The 18,802-nt window shown below is 43.6% G+C and overlaps 1 protein-coding gene across 15 annotated transcripts in view; it reads left to right on the top strand.

Moving 5' to 3' along the window:
• Positions 1-18,802, top strand: part of LOC105233888 (basic-leucine zipper transcription factor A) — a 222,175-nt gene that overhangs the window by 119,404 nt on the left and 83,969 nt on the right. For all 15 annotated transcript variants that reach the window (XM_049460284.1, XM_049460283.1, XM_049460273.1 and 12 more), the window contains one exon: positions 602-686. In XM_049460284.1, the coding sequence (XP_049316241.1) occupies positions 602-686 (85 nt within the window). The remainder of the gene's footprint in view (positions 1-601; positions 687-18,802) is intronic.

Genomic DNA, 18,802 nt, shown 5'->3' with positions numbered 1-18,802 from the left:
AACATGATTATGATCGTTAGGTTTATATGGGGTATTCGACAGGCTATGTTTTCCAACTCTAAATACAAACTGTAATCCAAAGGATTCATATCTGATTTTCCAGACTGCCAATCAATCATCCGCAGCTATAGAATCAGAAATATTGCTTTTTAGCCACTGCTGGGTGGCCAGAATTTGGCTGGAGAAATCAATTCTCTGCATCGAAGAGAGTATTCCTTAACTTCTTAACTAAGTATTCTAAAGCATCCTGCTGCTACACTTTTGCTCCAGTCTTATCTTCACAGGACACTCAACACCAAACCAATACAACAGCTGAATGGTGATCAACTTGAACCCTTGGAATAACATTTTCTGTTAACATTTTTTTATCTATAAAAAATATATACAAGTATGTATACGTACGTGCCCATTGACTCGTACCACTGAAGAAGCTATCTGATGGATCTAATTATCTTCAAGCTTGCAAATATCGATTTTCAATCGAGTTCTTTTTTTGTCTAGCCCATTGTCTCCTGTTAACATATATATTAATTTTATAAATAATAATCATTCTTTTCATTTTATTCGTTTCATATTTAATGGCCTAAAATTGAAAATGAAGGAGTCAACAAACGCTCCAAAACATATCGACTTGCTCAAAATCTTTACGCCAGCAACAGATGCCAATGAAATTGTTCCAAGAAATCGTAAGTACAACTACAGCTATTTAATCAATGGTGATACGTTTTTACATGCATACTCCTATGTACATATGTATATACATGGATACGGACATCCAACTGCTTAAAATACAGTATAATACTAACCGACTACAGTAGGGAGTAAACAAATTTATATATTCATTTACTTCAATGTTTCTTTTTTATTCGTTCCAAAATTCGATAAAAAATATATACATAAGTACTTTTCCTCCCCATTCTATACGACAACATTTAAAGAAATGAATAATAAAACTTTATCGCTCACTACTAGAGTGCTTTTATAATTTATTGTTACAGATTACTTCCAAAACTCACATGCCCATAAGCATTCAGACCACATATGTACATAATTGTTAACATTTTTTAATTCAATTATATTATTAGTTGCTAATGACTTGTTTCATAGAAATGTTAGCTCCATGAATGTAATAACTACCATCGAAATACGTTGCATCCTCTGGGATGAGACTACCTTACCTTTACCACGCCCCTCTGCCATTATTTGCAGAAGGGTGTGTTTGGCTACCTGACCGATGACTAAATGAAGCGGAGTAAGTTCAAGAAGAACCTCCAGTGCTGCCGTTGGACAGGTGCGCATTGCGCCCGGCATGCAGACACAGACCAGCCGCTGTAGCTTCAATAGCTTAGTCTTAACCGAAGTTTGCGGCGCTACTGAGGCCCAGGCTACCGCCCCATATGTGATTATTAGTCTGACTATCGTGGTGTACAACCACCTAACAATCCTTGGCTTACAGCCCCAGGACCTTCCTGCCAGCCGATTGCACACTATTAAGGCTTTTGTCGCCTTGATCAAGGCCAGGTTTACTGACACTGTTGGTCATTTCTATCTCACTGCCACCCAGCGTGAGATTCCTAAGACCGGGTAGGGACCTGCGTCTCGTAAACGGGATTACGGTCGTCTTGGAGGGGTTGATATTTAGTTCAACCTCCCTACACCACCCTTTTGCTAGGTTTAGACCTCTTTGGACTAAGTCACAGAGAGTATCTTCATATTTGCCTTTTGCCATAATTACAATGTCGTCCGCATACCCTTGGCAGTGGATCCCATTGTCTGTTAGCAGTGTTTCTTTTTTATTCGTTCCAAAATTCGATAAAAAATATATACATAAATACTTTTCCTCCCCATTCTATATGACAACATTTAAATAAATGAATATTAAAACTTTATCGCTCACTACTAGAGTGCTTTTATAATTTATTGTTACAGATCACTTCCAAAACTCACATGCCCATAAGCATTCAGACTACATATATACATAATTGTTAACATTTTTTAATTCAATTATATTGTTAGTTGTTAATGACTTGTTTCATAGGAATGTTAACTCCATGAATGTAATAACTACCTTATTAAACCATCGAAATACGTTGCACATAGTATTATATAATATAATAATAGTGTTTGCCTAACATTTGTGTGATATATAATACATAAAACTATTAAAAATATTCAAAATATCGAGACAAAGTGTTATCTGTCTGCTCATCCGTTCATTGATCTGACAGTGCAAGCAACAGTTTAAAAAACAAACAGAAACGTCAGCCAGTTAATTAGAAAATAAAATATACAACTTTAACTCAGTCACAAATTAAGCTAAAAAGTTTGACTTTGATATAGAGCATCATGGCGTTAGGTCTATATGCGGTTTGAAAAGCTGGAGTGATGGTGTGTAATCATAGTAATCAAAGGATAATAGGAGAATTGTTCAAAAAATAACATGAATTTTTGTATTATGAAAAAAACTTGTTCATTCGCCTTCATTAGAATTGACGCGTTCAAAATAATCCCCACTCGATGTTATGCACTTATACCAGTGCTTCTTCCAATCGCCGGAATACTTTTCAAACTCATTTTTCGGAATGGCCTTTAGCTCTTTCAGCGATTTTCATCTATCTTGTATAACGACGGCCTTTACACGACGGACAAATTCAAACGGAGGCTGGGGCATCATTCCACCTTGTCCAGCGTAGACACGAGCACGTATTTGCGAGTAACGTACTGTCCGTAAAATCGTGCGTTGAATATAAGAAGCGTTCAATTACAACGCAACAATTCGGTGGAAAATGGCCTAGTTTTCGGTAAGGATTATTTTTTATTAGAAAATATTTTATTGAAATTAAGAAACAGAGAAATGAGAAATCTTTAAAAGAAACAAAATAAAAAGACATGTAATATATAGTATATGTGATACATGAAGACAGATTGATCTTTGGCAAATTCCATCATTTTTATTCAAAATTGCGAGTTAAATAAATTAAATTTCACGAGTATACAAGATTGCAGATAAAATTTTTGACTACATATTAAAAAATAAATATCATATATCCATGGATAAACCGTGGAACATAGCAGCTGTGAAAGCTAACCAAAATACTGTGAATTTTATATCTTATTTATGCTGTGATCCTACGTAAAAAAAGTCCGACTCCAACCTTAACGGATTCGGAAACATGGTAACCAAAAACCGACTCTTAAGAGAATATTAGGAAATGTCTAAGTGACCAAGCGAACGTCATTAGCAACGAAGTTCTCTATGCACTAAAAAAAATCGCACTAAAAAAACTTGGAATTGACGATCTCAGCAATTAAGAGTATAAGAAAGACTTACGGAGGCTTTCAAACTACACTCATAAAACTCCCGGGTGGGTAATTTGCCTTATTTGGAAAAACAGGCAGTTGCGGCAATACTTCAGGTTTTTTACCATGGCCACACAGCGAAAGTGTTCACAAACGAGGACAGGTCCCCAGGATTTGCAGAAGATGTGGTTAATGCGAACATCAAGCCAATGACTGTAACAATATGCCGAAATGTTTACTCTTGACAAAACAAAGAAAAGGTGGCCGATAATCGGTGATAGACCTTACCTTCGACTAGGCTTGCCACCCGAACTTTATTATAAAGTATTTTACGTTATTTTAGGTAATTGAACAATAAAGTTCACAAAAATACTTTATTTCGCATGATTTGATTTCTTTGAGATTTTGAAAAGTTTAGTCGATGAATTTGTTAAACAAAATTTATAGATTGGTGATTTAGTGCTGAATCGATGTTGCCACTCGTCGGCGCCACATCACTCAAGCACTCGTTTTGTACAATTATGGGGCATCTCGACAGGATAGAATACTTATATAGAATACCAGCTGCATTGCCGTGCCTGTTGCCTGTGGAGACTCCACATTGCTCATAGCTTTCTAGATACAGAATACTATCTAGTTTGCCATGTATCGTAAGCTAGAATATTTATGGGATTATGGTTAATCTTAGAAATCAATTAACACAAAGAAAAGAAGATCTGTTTTTTGGCTCTGATACAGGCAAAAAAATTAAACTGTTATGTTCACCGGAACTGACTAGAAAAATTCAAGGGAATTTTTTATTATTTATTGACGAATCCCTAGTGTACCTAAATAAATGGTTTGATTTTAATAACACGAACTGGTTATTTACACTGGGTAATATAAATTTAAAGAGTAATAAAGAATTTGACAATATTGTAAACGTAATTGAAAATTTAAATCTGCAAAAACTTAATTTGGATATGGATGATCTTTATGGAGAAATCGCTTTATTAAACCAAGTTTATAATCAATTATGTACTTCTAAGGGTTTTGCAGAGCTATCAACTGCACAAAAATGGCAGCAGGTATTTAATATGAGTGATGATCATTTTTTAAACTTGTATAAGATACATAATTTCATTTTTATTGTCTATTCCCGCCACGTCAGCATTCACAGAAAGAGTTTTTTCTGTGAATAGCAAATGGCGAGACGAAAGAAACAAAGCGTCTCTGAATTTGATAAAAAATGAATTACTTATTTATTTTAATTTAAATATAGAATGTAAAGATGCTGTGCAATTGTTCAGTAAAGATGCTAATTTGATACAAATTGCAAAAAGCAATAAAAAATATGTTTTTAAATATAATAATAAAGAAAAATAAATTATACTTTATTTTGATAGTATGTACTTTTTTTCTTACCTATAATAACCAATGTACTTTAACTGCAAAAAAAAAGTAGCAACCTTAGCTTCGACCTACAATGAATGAATGAATGAAGATGTCCTTCTCCACTTGGTCCTTCCAACGGAGTGGAGGTCTTCTCTTCCTCTGCTTCCCCCGGCAGGTACTGTGTCGAATACTTTCAGAGCTGGAGTGTTTTCATCCATCCGGACAACATGACCTAGCCAGCGTAGCCGCTGTCTTTTAATTCGCTGAACTATGTCGATGTCGTCGTATATCTCGTACAGTTCATCGTTCCATCGAATGCGATATTCGCCGTGGCCAACGCGCAAAGGACCATAAATCTTTCGCAAAATTTTTCTCTCGAAAACTCGCAACGTCGACTCATCCGCTGTTGACATGTCCAAGCCTCTGCACCATATAGCAGGACGGGAATTATGAGTGACTTATAGAGTTTGGTTTTTGTCTGTCGATAGAGGACTTTGCTTCTCAATTGCCTACTCAGTCCGAAGTAGCACCTGTTGGCAAGAGTTATCCTGCGTTGCATTTCTAGGCTGACATTGTTGGTGGTGTTTACGCTGGTTCCAAGATAGACGAAATTATCTACAACTTCAAAGTTATGACTGTCAACAGTGACGTGAGTGCCAAGTCGCGAGTGCGACGACTGTTTGTTTGATGACAGGAGATATTTCGTCGTGCCCTCGTTCACTGCCAGACCCATTTCTTTTGCTTCCTTGTCCAGCCTGGAGAAAGCAGAACTAACTGCGCGGGTGTTGAGGCCGATGATATCAATATCATCGGCATACGCCAGCAGCTGTACACTCTTATAAAAGATTGTACCTGCTCAATTAAGTTCTGCAGTTCGAACTATTTTCTCCAGCAGCAGATTGAAAAAGTCGCACGATAGGGAGTCGCCTTGTCTGAAACCTCGTTTGGTATCGAACGGCTCGGAGAGGTTCTTGCCGATCCTGACGGAGCTTTTGGTGCCGCTCAACGTCAGTTTACACAGCCGTATCAGTTTTGCGGGGATACCAAATTCAGACATCGCGGCATAAAGGCAGCTCCTTTTCGTGCTGTCGAAAGCAGCTTTGAAATCGACGAAGAGGTGGTGTGTGTCGATTCTCCTTTCACGGGTCTTTTCCAAGATTTGGCGCATGGTGAATCTCTGGTCGGTTGTTGATTTGCCAGGTCTAAAGCCACACTGATAAGGTCCAATCAGTTCGTTGACGGTGGGCTTTAATCTTTCACACAATACGCTCGATAGAACCTTATATGCGATGTTGAGGAGGCTAATCCCACGGTAGTTGGCGCAGATTGTGGGGTCTCCTTTTTTATGGATTGGGCATAGCACACTTAAATTCCAGTCGTTGGGCATGCTTTCGTCCGACCATATTTTACAAAGAAGCTGATGCATGCTCCGTATCAGTTCTTCGCCGCCGTGTTTGAATAGCTCGGCCGGCAATCCATCGGCCCCTGCCGCTTTGTTGTTCTTCAGGCGGGTAATTGCTATTCGAACTTCTTCATGGTCGGGTAATGGAACGTCTGCTCTATCGTCATCGATTGGGGAATCGGGTTCACCATCTCCCGGTGTTGTGCTTTCACTGCCATTCAGCAGGCTGGAGAAGTGTTCCCTCCATAATTTAAGTATGCTCTGGGCATCGGTAACTAGATCATCTTTGGGGGTTCTACAAGAGTATGCTCCGGTCTTGAAACCTTCTGTAAGTCGCCGCATTTTTTCGTAGAATTTTCGAGCATTACCCCTGTCGGCCAGCTTATCAAGCTCTTCGTACTCACGCATTTCGGCCTCTTTCTTTTTCTGTCTACAAATGCGTCTCGCTTCCCTCTTCAACTCTCGGTATCTATCCCATCCCGCACGTGTTGTGGTCGATCGTAACGTTGCGAGGTAGGCAGCCTGTTTTCTCTCCGCTGCGACACGGCACTCCTCGTCGTACCAGCTGTTCTTTTGCACTTTCCGAAAACCAATGGTTTCGGTTGCAGCTGTACGTAAGGAGTTTGAAATGCCGTCCCACAGTTCCCTTATACCGAGTTGTTGACGAGTGCTCTCAGAGAGCAGGAGTGCAAGCCGAGTAGAAAATCGTTCGGCTGTCTGTTGTGATTGCAGCTTCTCGACGTCGAACCTTCCTTGTGTTTGTTGGCGTGCGTTTTTTGCTGCACAGAGGCGGGTGCGAATTTTGGCTGCAACAATATGGTGGTCCGAGTCGATGTTAGGACCTCGGAGCGCACGCACATCTAAAACACTGGAGACGTGTCTTCCGTCTATCACAACATGATCGATCTGGTTGGTGGTTTTTCGATCCGGAGACAGCCAGGTAGCTTGATGTATCTTCTTATGCTGGAATCTAGTACTACAGATAACCATATTTCGGGCCCCGGCGAAGTCGATCAGCCTCAACCCATTTGGGGATGTTTCCTCGTGGAGGCTGAATTTACCGACCGTAGTGCCAAAGATACCTTCTTTGCCCACCCTGGCGTTGAAGTCGCCAAGCACGATTTTGACATCGTGGCGGGGGCATCTCTCATAAGTGCGCTCCAAGCACTCATAAAAAGCATCTTTGGTCACATCGTCCTTCTCTTCCGTCGGGGCGTGGGCGCAAATCAGCGATATGTTGAAGAACCTCGCTTTGATGCGGATTGTGGCTTGACGTTCATTCACCGGAGTGAATGATAGTACTCGGCGACGGAGTCTCTCTCCCACCACGAATCCAACACCAAACTTGCGCTCCTTTATATGGCCACTGTAGTAAATGTCACAAGGACCTACTTGTCTCTGTCCTTGTCCCGTCCATCGCATTTCTTGGACGGCGGTGATGTCAGCCTTTATTTTCACGAGGACATCAACCAGCTGGGCAGCGGCACCTTCCCAATTAAGGGACCGGACATTCCAGGTGCATGCCCTCAATTCGTAGTCCTTATTTCGTTTGCCATGGTCGTCATCAAAAGGGGGGTCACTCATCCGAGGCTTGTGGTTCCTTTTCATTGGGTGTGTTTTTTTACGTGGCGGGTCCCAAACCCAGCGCACAACCCTATGCAGGGGATGTTTCGCCTTCTCACTTTAGCTCGCCTTCAAACGGATGTTCTTAGGCTACCCAGAGGATACTTGGTCAAAGACCGGAAGTCGTGAGCTGCTTGAGTCATATGCAAAAGAATCCTTTCTGGCCACTCCCAAGTGAATGGCGATCAGAGAACTTTCCTCACTTGCGAGAACTTCTACACATGACTCCATCCTCTGCTGTGCAGTCAATCAGCAGATGCTATGGGGTTTCAGGCTCCTTGTCGCAGAACCGGCAGTTAGCGCAAGTGGATAGGCCCATGCTGTGCAGATACCTATTCAGCTTGCAGTTGCCAGTGTACCATGCGACTAGTGGCCTGAGTTTGTTCCTGGGGAGGTTTATTACAATTTTGAACCTTTTCAAGTTGTATCCTCCCATTAGCAACTTGGCATGTTTCTTACCATGAGCGTGTAGCCAATGCTCGTCACTGCCCACTCTTTCCTCCTTGCGGAGCAACGTCCGGTGTGTTTTACGTGCGTACCTGCTCCAGTCATTCCGCAGTAATTACACACTCAAGCCCCTTCTTAACCTGAATGCAACAGCATGCTGTATGACAATCAGGTCAAGAGGGGGTGCACCTAACAAAACCTGCATCGCATCCGTTGAGACGGTGCGACATACAGGCAAGCAAGCAAGCATAATACAACGTTGTATTGAGAGGAGTTTTTGAGACCCCAAGACAGTCCTGGCTGCCTCCCACCATACAGGGGCTCCATATGTGGCACAGGCCACAAACAAGCCACGATATATGGTGCGGACAGCACGACGTCCGAGACCCCAATCGCTCCTCAAAATACGTCGTATTTTGCCTACGGTTGCCTGTAGTCGCTCCTTCACCTTCGCAAAGTGTGGAGTAAAACACAACCTTTCACTTATGGTCAACCCCAGATACTTGACTTGCGTCACATATCTGATGCTGAACCCGTTCACAAGGACAATCGGTGGACGAGACGGCGACAATCTACCTTTCAGCAGCATTGCCACCGTTTTGTCCATCGATATGTCAGCCCCCACTCCTAAACCCCAAGAATTAACAATCTCTAAGAGATCTCCTCCCGCCCGTTCTAAATCCAACCTCGAGCGACCTTCAACCATAAGAAGAAGGTCGTCCGCATACGCGCAACATTTACAGAGTGGCTCGAGCTGTCCAAGCAGAGTGTCCATCATAAGGTTCCAAATATATGGACCACAGATGGAACCCTGTGGGCAGCCTCGAACAACTCCAATCTCCACACTCCCATTCATGCCAACAAGAGAGGCCTTTCTGTCCGAAAAATAACTCCGCCAAAGAGTAATTTCCGGACAGCCAAGCTCCTCCAGCCGTTGCAACACTCGATCCCAGCTTAGGTAGTCAAATGCCCCCTTGAAGTCAACAAATATGCCAAAGACATACTTGTTGACACTCTCCCTAACGACATTCTGAACAAAAAACCACGCATCCTCTATACTGCGTCCTTTCCTGAACCCAAACTGCCTATCCGACCACATACCCCGCGTTAGCTCCTGAAGCCGTTCCACCATGACCCTTTCTAGCACTTTTCCAAGTACTGGAAGGAGACTGATGCCCCGATAAGATCGAGGATCGCTCCTGACCTTATCAGGGGACTTCAGGAGAGGAACAACCCTAGCACTTTTCCACTCGCGTGGAAAGTATCCCTCCCAGACGCACTTATTGTAAATGGCCTCCAGGTATTCCGGAATGAACTTCCATAAGCTTTTACACATCTCTCCGTTCAAACCATCAAAACCTGGGGACCGTTTAGACCTAACCAGGCCAAAGGCGTACCCCAACTCTCCATCATCTAATGGAGGGACAGGCACCTCTTGTGCTTGAGGTACCTGCACCTCCGACCTAGGAAAGAACGCACCTAGCAGAACCCCCGCACACTCTCTCCACGACGATAACAGAGTGTCACCGACGCGAAGAGAGGTGATATCCTCCCTCCTACGACCCCTGCAGATCCTATAGACCTGACCCCAGGGGTCGTTCCTATCCTTTCTTACAAAGCTCCTCCACTCTTCCTCTTTAACTTTTACTAACATTTCTTTATACTCCCTATCCGCACAACTAAATTCGTACCTAAGCTGGGACAGCCTATCAGAATTGGACCGTCGAGCGCGTTGAAACTTTCGCCTCAAACGCCTGACAGTCCTCCTCTTCAAGGTTAGCTCACGCGTCCACCATTTAATTTTACTAATCTTACGACTTTCACACCTCCTAAATACCCTATCATTTACTCCCCAAACTACCCCGTATAGACGAGCAATTTGCTCGTCAACCCCCAACTCCTCAAACTCACTAAGCGGTACATCGGATACCGCTTCCCTGACCAAGAGTCCATATTGGTTCCAGTCAGTACCAGAGGTACGCCATCGCCGCAATGGACTCTCATAAGGTGAGGGAGGAGAACGAGGGGTAACCACAATTTGAAGCAAATTATGGTCACTCAATCCCCACCCTCCCCTAACCTCCCAACTAACACTGAAAGCCCTACTTGCTGCCTCGTTCATAAGCGTCACGTCAATGTCGCTCACGCCCCCAGGCCCATCGAACGTATACCACTCGCTCGGCTCATTCAAGACGTGGAGGCTATTAGCCACCACCCATTCGCTTAATGCCTCGCCTCGACTGTGGCTTTGGTATCCAGACGAATGCCGGGATACCTTACTAAACCACATCGAGGACGAGGCATTCGCATCCAACCCTAGGATAAATGGGCTACTACTCGCAAGTAGTAGTAGCTTATCCATGTAGCCCAGGTAGGGCTCTAGGGGCTCGCTATATTTACAGTATAAACTAGCGACAATCATCCTACCGAACTCCCCTTCTATCGCTACACATATACCTAGCTGTGAAGAATCCACAACTACGCAATCGTAGCGTGGATTATTCACAACTATTGCGGCGTTAGCTCTAAGATCAGTGAAGATCCTAAAACCCCCAGGAAGACCCCGAACCACACCATTGGTGGCGTAGGGCTCCTGGAGTAGAGCAATACCGCACCCACCCTCTACCATACAACCCCCCAACTCACACATCACGGCATAGGAGCCCTGACAGTTAAGCTGGATGATTCCACCCATCAATGTCTGGCGAGGGCGCGCTCAACAATGCCACAGTAGATAGGGCAGACAGCTGACATCATCAGATGCCCAGCTGGCCTACCCTTAAACTCACAGTTGCGACAATGGGGTGCATTGACGCAACCGGCAGCTTTGTGGCCTTCCTGACCGCACCTCCGGCAGACATCTGACCTAGCCCTACACTCAGCCACCCTATGGTCAAATCCCATACACCGGAAGCATCCAGCGACGGGGCTATCCGGTCGCACCCTGAAGGAGAACCACTTTATGTAGCTCCGACCTGCCTCCAAGAGGGCGGACATCAACTTGTCCGTACCCTCAAGGACGACATTGGTACTACCATCAGCGGCCACCTTCCAGGGACGACTGACCATCCTCACGTCAGTCCTCTGGGATGCCGGGCTGAAATCCTGGAGGTTCAGCCGGAGTAGTTCCTCCATGAATTCCTCATGGCGGATCTCCGTATGGACCCCCTGGACTACCAGCCGACGACCCAACTTCCGGTTGACAGTAACGTCCAACCCCACCTCCTCAAACTTCTTATTACTCGCCATTCGTTCTCTCTCCAAAACAGAGGGAGTGCGAATGACGGCCCCACCACCCTTAATTGGTCGCACTTCGTGGACCCTCACTCCAAGTGAGGGACCCACCTCTTTGACCACTTTTTTGATAACTTCCTTAGAGGAAGTTGCAGGCCCCTTACTCCTGACCACGACCGACCAGGTCTCTACAGGCTTCGGCGTCACCGGTGCGATTGCCTCAAGCACAGGTGCTGGAGGTGCAGGCATCGGTGCCGACGGAGCCGGCATTGACCTGCTCGGCGCCGAGGAGTGACCCCCACAACTCCCCCTAAGGGCATCGACTTGACCGCGAAGATGGGCATTCTCGGTTATCACCGTCATTAGGAGCGCCTCATACCTTGAGGCAAGCTCCAACAGCCCCTTCGCAGTCCCTACCTCGAAACTCTTGGCCTCAAAGACCAGCTCGTTGAGCTCCCCCGTAATACGCTTGGCAGCACCAACATGGCTGACTGCCCCACCCCCAACAACAACAGGTCCCCGCGAAATCTCCCGCTTTTTTGCGGCCTCTTTGGCACGCCCGGCACCCGATTCCTTGCCAACCGCCCTAGACGGCTTGGCAACCGTTTTCTCTATGGTGGCCACGCTGGCCTTTCCACCACGACTTCCGCTCCCTCCCTCAACTTCCCCCTCACGCGCTACCGCTTTCTCGATGGAGGCCGCGATGGCACTCCCGCTCCCTCCCGCATTTCCCCCAACGTTACGCGGCGACCCCGCACGCGCAACCGCCTTCTCAGCGGAGGCCATATTGGCACTCCCGCCACAACTCCCGCTCCCTCCCTCGCTTACGTTCTCTTTACGCGGCGACCCCAACCGCGCCTTGCTCCTCGGTGGAGACCTTACCACCGTCACTCCCGCCATTTCGCTCTCGCCGCCCGACGTGGAATCATCCACGACAGTTGAAGCGGCGGATTCTCCGCTTCCAGCGAGGGCCTTCGTCCTCCTCTTCCGTCCCGGAGGCATCTCACTTCAAAACTAACCCCTCAGCAGAACTGATCCGCTGGCCTACCACTAACGCAGAAGGCACACGGACAGAAAAATACTGGAGCAGCTGCTCTCCAGGTGTTTGCGTCTGAACGCGCTGAAAAGTGCGACCCACGCAAAGGCCCGCTCAATATCAGCGACCACCCAAGCGGTCGATTATAGCGCGCCCGCAGTGACACAGCCCACAACCCCAACGCTTGGTCGGATTAAGGCCACTCAATTGGCCGCCGGCCGGACAAAGTCCCCGAAACGGTCCGGAGTCGACCGATGTGGCGCTGAGTCGAATCGCACCGTGGGCTAAACGGTTCGCTGATATGACCGTTGGTCCTCACAAGAGTCGCACTCTCCAACACTGGACAGACGCTTGCACCCTTTGGGCAATGCTGTCCAGACTCTCCTGCCACTGAGCCGACTAAACGCCAGATACTCAGCACAGAACCACTGGCAGGCAGTCTAGCCAGCAAGAATGCCAACAGCACGGAGCTACACTGAAACCGTGCGAAGCTTCCGCCAATAACAACAACGTGGATAACCACGTTGTCCGTATATAAATTAATAATAATAATAAAAACTCACCGCTATATAGTTCGCTGACCGTACACAAAAGTGCACAAAAAGTCACAAAAATGTATAACCGCCCGAAAACACTCGCGGTCAATAACCCACGCACCCGCAAATCGCACAAACAATTCCACTGTACCGCTACGCACACACGCCAGGCAATAACGGTGCCAACCAAATCGCGTAAACAAATACCCGCACAAAAGGGAATCGCAAAAATCACCGAAAAAACACTTTGAAAATCACAACGATGCGCACGCACGTCTATCCGCGTCGAAAGTCAACTAACGAATGAGCAGCTCATTTATGGTGGGGGTTCCACCCTCGTAAAGGGTTCGGGTCTTATCATTTTGGTGGAGGCTGCGGAGCGGACGAGCTCGTCCGCCAGTTCGTTGCCGGCTATACCTCTGTAACCAGGCACCCAGATCAGGTGTACCTGGTTTCGTTCCGCAAGGCTGTTCAGCCTGTCCCTACACTCCTGCACTAGTAGCGATTTGATCCTGTAAGAGGAGATCGCTTTTAGCGCCGCTTGACTATCGCTGAGAATGGCTATTCGCTCATTGCGATAGTTGAGATGGAGGTTAATTTCTGTACACCGGCATATGCCAGAAACTTCTGCCTGGAAAATCCTCGGGAACTCTCCCATGGGTATGGAGAGCTTAGTGCGTGGGCCCAAAATCCCTGCGCCGATTCCCTCCGACATTTTCGAGCCATCAGTGTACCACCTCAAAGTACTGTTCCTCAACAACAGCTCGAGGTTGTAGTCGTTCCGCCGCTGTAGCTTCAGTAGCTTAGTCTTAACCGAAGTTTGCGACGCTACTGAGGCCCAGGCTACCGCTCCATATGTGATTATCGGTCTCACTATCGTGGTGTAAAACCACCTAACAATCCTTGGCTTACAGCCCCAGGACCTTCCTGCCAGCTGATTGCACACCATTAAGGCTTTTGTCGCCTTGGTTAAGGTCAAGTTTACGTGCTGCTTTTACCTCAGAGTGGAGTCTAGCATCAACCCGAGGTACTCACTGCCCCCCTGCGTGAGATTCCTAAGACCGGGTAGGGACCTGCGTCTCGTAAACGGGATTATGGTCGTCTTGGAGGGGTTGATATTTAGTTCAACCTCCCTACACCACCCTTTCGCTAGGTTTAGACCTCTTTGGACTAAGTCACAGAGAGTATCTTCATATTTGCCTTTTGCCATAATTAAAATGTCGTCCGCATACCCTTGGCAGTGGATCCCATTGTCTGTTAGCAGTGTTAGCAGGTCGTCTACGAGTAGACTCCATTGCAGGGATGATAACACACCCCACACCCCAAAATCATCTTTTCACCATACAACAACGTTTCACAGGTCTATATCGTAATTTTATGTCCATTTTCACTATGGTATTTCTCGCATGAATCATAAGAGTTTGATTTTCAAACAATCATCTTGAGCTTCTTATTGTGTCCATTTTGCACAATTTCTATCATCCAATAGAACATCGTTTTGAATCTCGTCGTTTAATATTCTCTGATCTAAATATATGTTATACCATGTACTATAACAATTATGATATATTAACAAGAACATCAAGTGCCAAGAATGAATGAAATAGATCTACAATTCCTATATAAATATGTGATATACATATCTTAGTGAAATTTATTGGACATTTTTGTTCGCCAACAACATCGTTTGAAACCAAAACTGTATGAAATCCATACAAAACAGATTCCTTGACCCCCAAGTGACCAATAATGTTGTATTTTCCGAGTGACGGTTTCCAGTTAGTGAGAAAGAGATGTCAATAGATTTAGACTGGAATGTTACTCTTAATAACGGGTGATTTTTTTGAGGTTAGGATTTTCATGCATTAGTATTTGACAGATCACGTGGGATTTCAGACATGGTGTCAAAGAGAAAGATGCTCAGTATGCTTTGACATTTCATTATGAATAGACTTACTAACGAGCAACGCTTGCAAATCATTGAATTTTATTACCAAAATCAGTGTTCGGTTCGAAATGTGTTTATCGACAAATTTTGTTCAGCGATGAGGCTCATTTCTGGTTGAATGGCTACGTAAATAAGCAAAATTGCCGCATTTGGGGTGAAGAGCAACCAGAAGCCGTTCAAGAACTGCCCATGCATCCCGAAAAATGCACTGTTTGGTGTGGTTTGTACGCTGGTGGAATCATTGGACCGTATTTTTTCAAAGATGCTGTTGGACGCAACGTTACGGTGAATGGCGATCGCTATCGTTCGATGCTAACAAACTTTTTGTTGCCAAAAATGGAAGAACTGAACTTGGTTGACATGTGGTTTCAACAAGATGGCGCTACATGCCACACAGCTCGCGATTCTATGGCCATTTTGAGGGAAAACTTCGGACAACAATTCATCTCAAGAAATGGACCCGTAAGTTGGCCACCAAGATCATGCGATTTAACGCCTTTAGACAATTTTTTGTGGGGCTACGTCAAGTCTAAAGTCTACAGAAATAAGCCAGCAACTATTCCAGCTTTGGAAGACAACATTTCCGAAGAAATTCGGGCTATTCCGGCCGAAATGCTCGAAAAAGTTGCCCAAAATTGGACTTTCCGAATGGACCACCTAAGACGCAGCCGCGATCAACATTTAAATGAAATTATCTTCAAAAAGTAAATGTCATGAACCAATCTAACGTTTCAAATAAAGAACCGATGAGATTTTGCAAATTTTATGCGTTTTTTTTTAAAAAAAGGTTATCAAGCTCTTAAAAAATCACCCTTTACATATATGCTCCGTTCTAAACGATTTCTTAGGAAATTATACCGTTGACCGGACAATCGTCAAATAAAAATATTTTCCATCCAAGAACTCGATTATAATCAATTTCTTTAGAGATTATACCATTGCCTTATCCATGAAAAAATTCGAGAAAATAAAAACGCTTTTCACACACAATAATATTAATTGAACAGTTTGTATGGCAGCTATATAAGGCTATAGAGAGCCGATATCGCAGGTTCCGATAAATGAGCAACTTCTTAAAGAGGCGTATGTGTACATTATAGGATCTCCGACGTTTCTTTTGGATGTTACAAACAACGTGGTACACTTAATATACCGTGTTCAGGGTATAAATATTTACTCGGCTTAAGTCCTACATTTTTAAGTGCTTTTTTAAAGTTCATCTGATAATTGTGTCTTTGACAGAGTTTATAGTATTTTTGTGTAGAAAATGTGCTGGTTACAGAAAGTTATGGATATTAATATAAGTGACAATAATAATAACAATATCTGAACTTAATTCTTCTGAAATACCTCGCTCCTTAACCCATATGAACTCCACATAATATGCAAGAATTGTAGAAATCGATCTAATAAACCAAGGGAAAGCTGTAACCGATATCATACAAGTACATTTTAGGCATCATCATACTATAATAAAGGGTGATTTTTTAAGAGCTTGATAACTTTTTTTTTTAAAAAAACGCATAAAATTTGCAAAATCTCATCGGTTCTTTATTTGAAACGTTAGATTGGTTCATGACATTTACTTTTTGAAGATAATTTCATTTAAATGTTGACCGCGGCTGCGTCTTAGGTGGTCCATTCGGAAAGTCCAATTTTGGGCAACTTTTTCGAGCATTTCGGCCGGAATAGCCCGAATTTCTTCGGAAATGTTGTCTTCCAAAGCTGGAATAGTTGCTGGCTTATTTCTGTAGACTTTAGACTTGACGTAGCCCCACAAAAAATAGTCTAAAGGCGTTAAATCGCATGATCTTGGTGGCCAACTTACGGGTCCATTTCTTGAGATGAATTGTTGTCCGAAGTTTTCCCTCAAAATGGCCATAGAATCGCGAGCTGTGTGGCATGTAGCGCCATCTTGTTGAAACCACATGTCAACCAAGTTCAGTTCTTCCATTTTTGGCAACAAAAAGTTTGTTAGCATCGAACGATAGCGATCGCCATTCACCGTAACGTTGCGTCCAACAGCATCTTTGAAAAAATACGGTCCAATGATTCCACCAGCGTACAAACCACACCAAACAGTGCATTTTTCGGGATGCATGGGCAGTTCTTGAACGGCTTCTGGTTGCTCTTCACCCCAAATGCGGCAATTTTGCTTATTTACGTAGCCATTCAACCAGAAATGAGCCTCATCGCTGAACAAAATTTGTCGATAAAACACATTTCGAACCGAACACTGATTTTGGTAATAAAATTCAATGATTTGCAAGCGTTGCTCGTTAGTAAGTCTATTCATGATGAAATGTCAAAGCATACTGAGCATCTTTCTCTTTGACACCATGTCTGAAATCCCACGTGATCTGTCAAATACTAATGCATGAAAATCCTAACCTCAAAAAAATCACCCGTTACATACAAAGCTGTCGCATAAACTGACCGACCAAAATAAAGTTCTTGTATATAATCTTTTGTACATACAGTGACTCACACGTCTAACCGGACGCGCGCATTTCCAATGATGGCACCCTCCAATCATATAGTGAACATCTTAAAAATGATACATATGATACATCAAATTAAAGGAAAAATCTTCTATTCTATTTTAAGAAACTTAAAAATGGTAATAAATTTATTCACTGCAAAAAATTTAGAGAAATAGCTCGCAACATATAAAATTCGTTCCACACAACTAACCGGATTTTTTAAAAAGCTAATGATTACTTATAATTCGTAGCATATCCTTTTGCAGATAAAACTGCTTCTAGTCGCCTTGGTATAGAGGCGACAAGTTTTTGACAAAATTCTGGTGGTATTGCGTTCCAAGCCTCCAAATTAGCCCTTTTGAGCCCAGGAACATTGGAATACTGTCTTTAGTACACTTTTCGACTGACTTCTTGTCATACGTGCTCAATAATGTTCAGATCTGGGGATTGGGCAGGTGTCCCCAGTACATGAGGGCAATTGTATATTAACCAAATACGAGCAATCTCCGATTTGTGCTTCGGATCGTTGTCTTGGTAAAATGTAAAATTGTCTTTAATTCCCAATGTGACACATGACTGCTTTAAAATTTCCTTTAAAATGTCGAAATATTGGAAACCATACATAATACTTTGCACAAAATGCAGGTTGACCCTTCCTTTAGCCGATATACATCCTACCCATTACTGACCCACCACCCTGCTTAACCCTTAAATGCATGATGATGTATATATACATCAGTGTTTTCTTCCTTACATAATTTCTAAACGGTAACTCAAACACAGTACTTTTTACTTTTATTAGGTGCTAAAAATATCTGTGTTGGTTTTTGAACGCAAACTTTCATGATATGACATTTCACTTTTTAATTTTAATAATTTGACAGCTTGGCGCGCCACTTACAAATACACACTTGGTATTTAAAAAGGAAAAACCATGCATTTAAGGGTTAAGTGTTGCCCTAGTATGTTTTGGCAAGTAAGCTTCGTTGGGACGCCGCCATACAAAACTTCAGCCATCAGATCCCTGCAAGTAAAAGGTGCCATCATTGGCAATACACGCGTCCGGTTAGACGTGTGAGTCACTGTACATATTTGTGAAGAGTATTATAGCTTCGGTTCGAAGTCAACATTTCTTCTTGTTTTTATGTAACATAGGTCTACGTTAAGATAATGTTTTATAATTTTGTTTAAAAAAATTAGAATGAGTATACACATTATAAGTATAATATACAATATAAGTTATATAAAAATGTTATATATATTATATAACGCTGTAATATTAGTGCAAAAATTATTGAATATCCGATTACGCCAACCGCCATCCTGTGACATAATTCTTATGAGATAAGAAGTAGAATGTAAATTGTAAACAACAATGTAAACACTTTACATGAATGACTTAAAGGAATTGTGATTGCG

This window comes from Bactrocera dorsalis, chromosome 6 (assembly GCF_023373825.1).
Source record: "Bactrocera dorsalis isolate Fly_Bdor chromosome 6, ASM2337382v1, whole genome shotgun sequence".
Lineage (NCBI taxonomy): Eukaryota > Metazoa > Arthropoda > Insecta > Diptera > Tephritidae > Bactrocera > Bactrocera dorsalis.
This window is presented reverse-complemented; position numbering and strand designations above follow the sequence as displayed.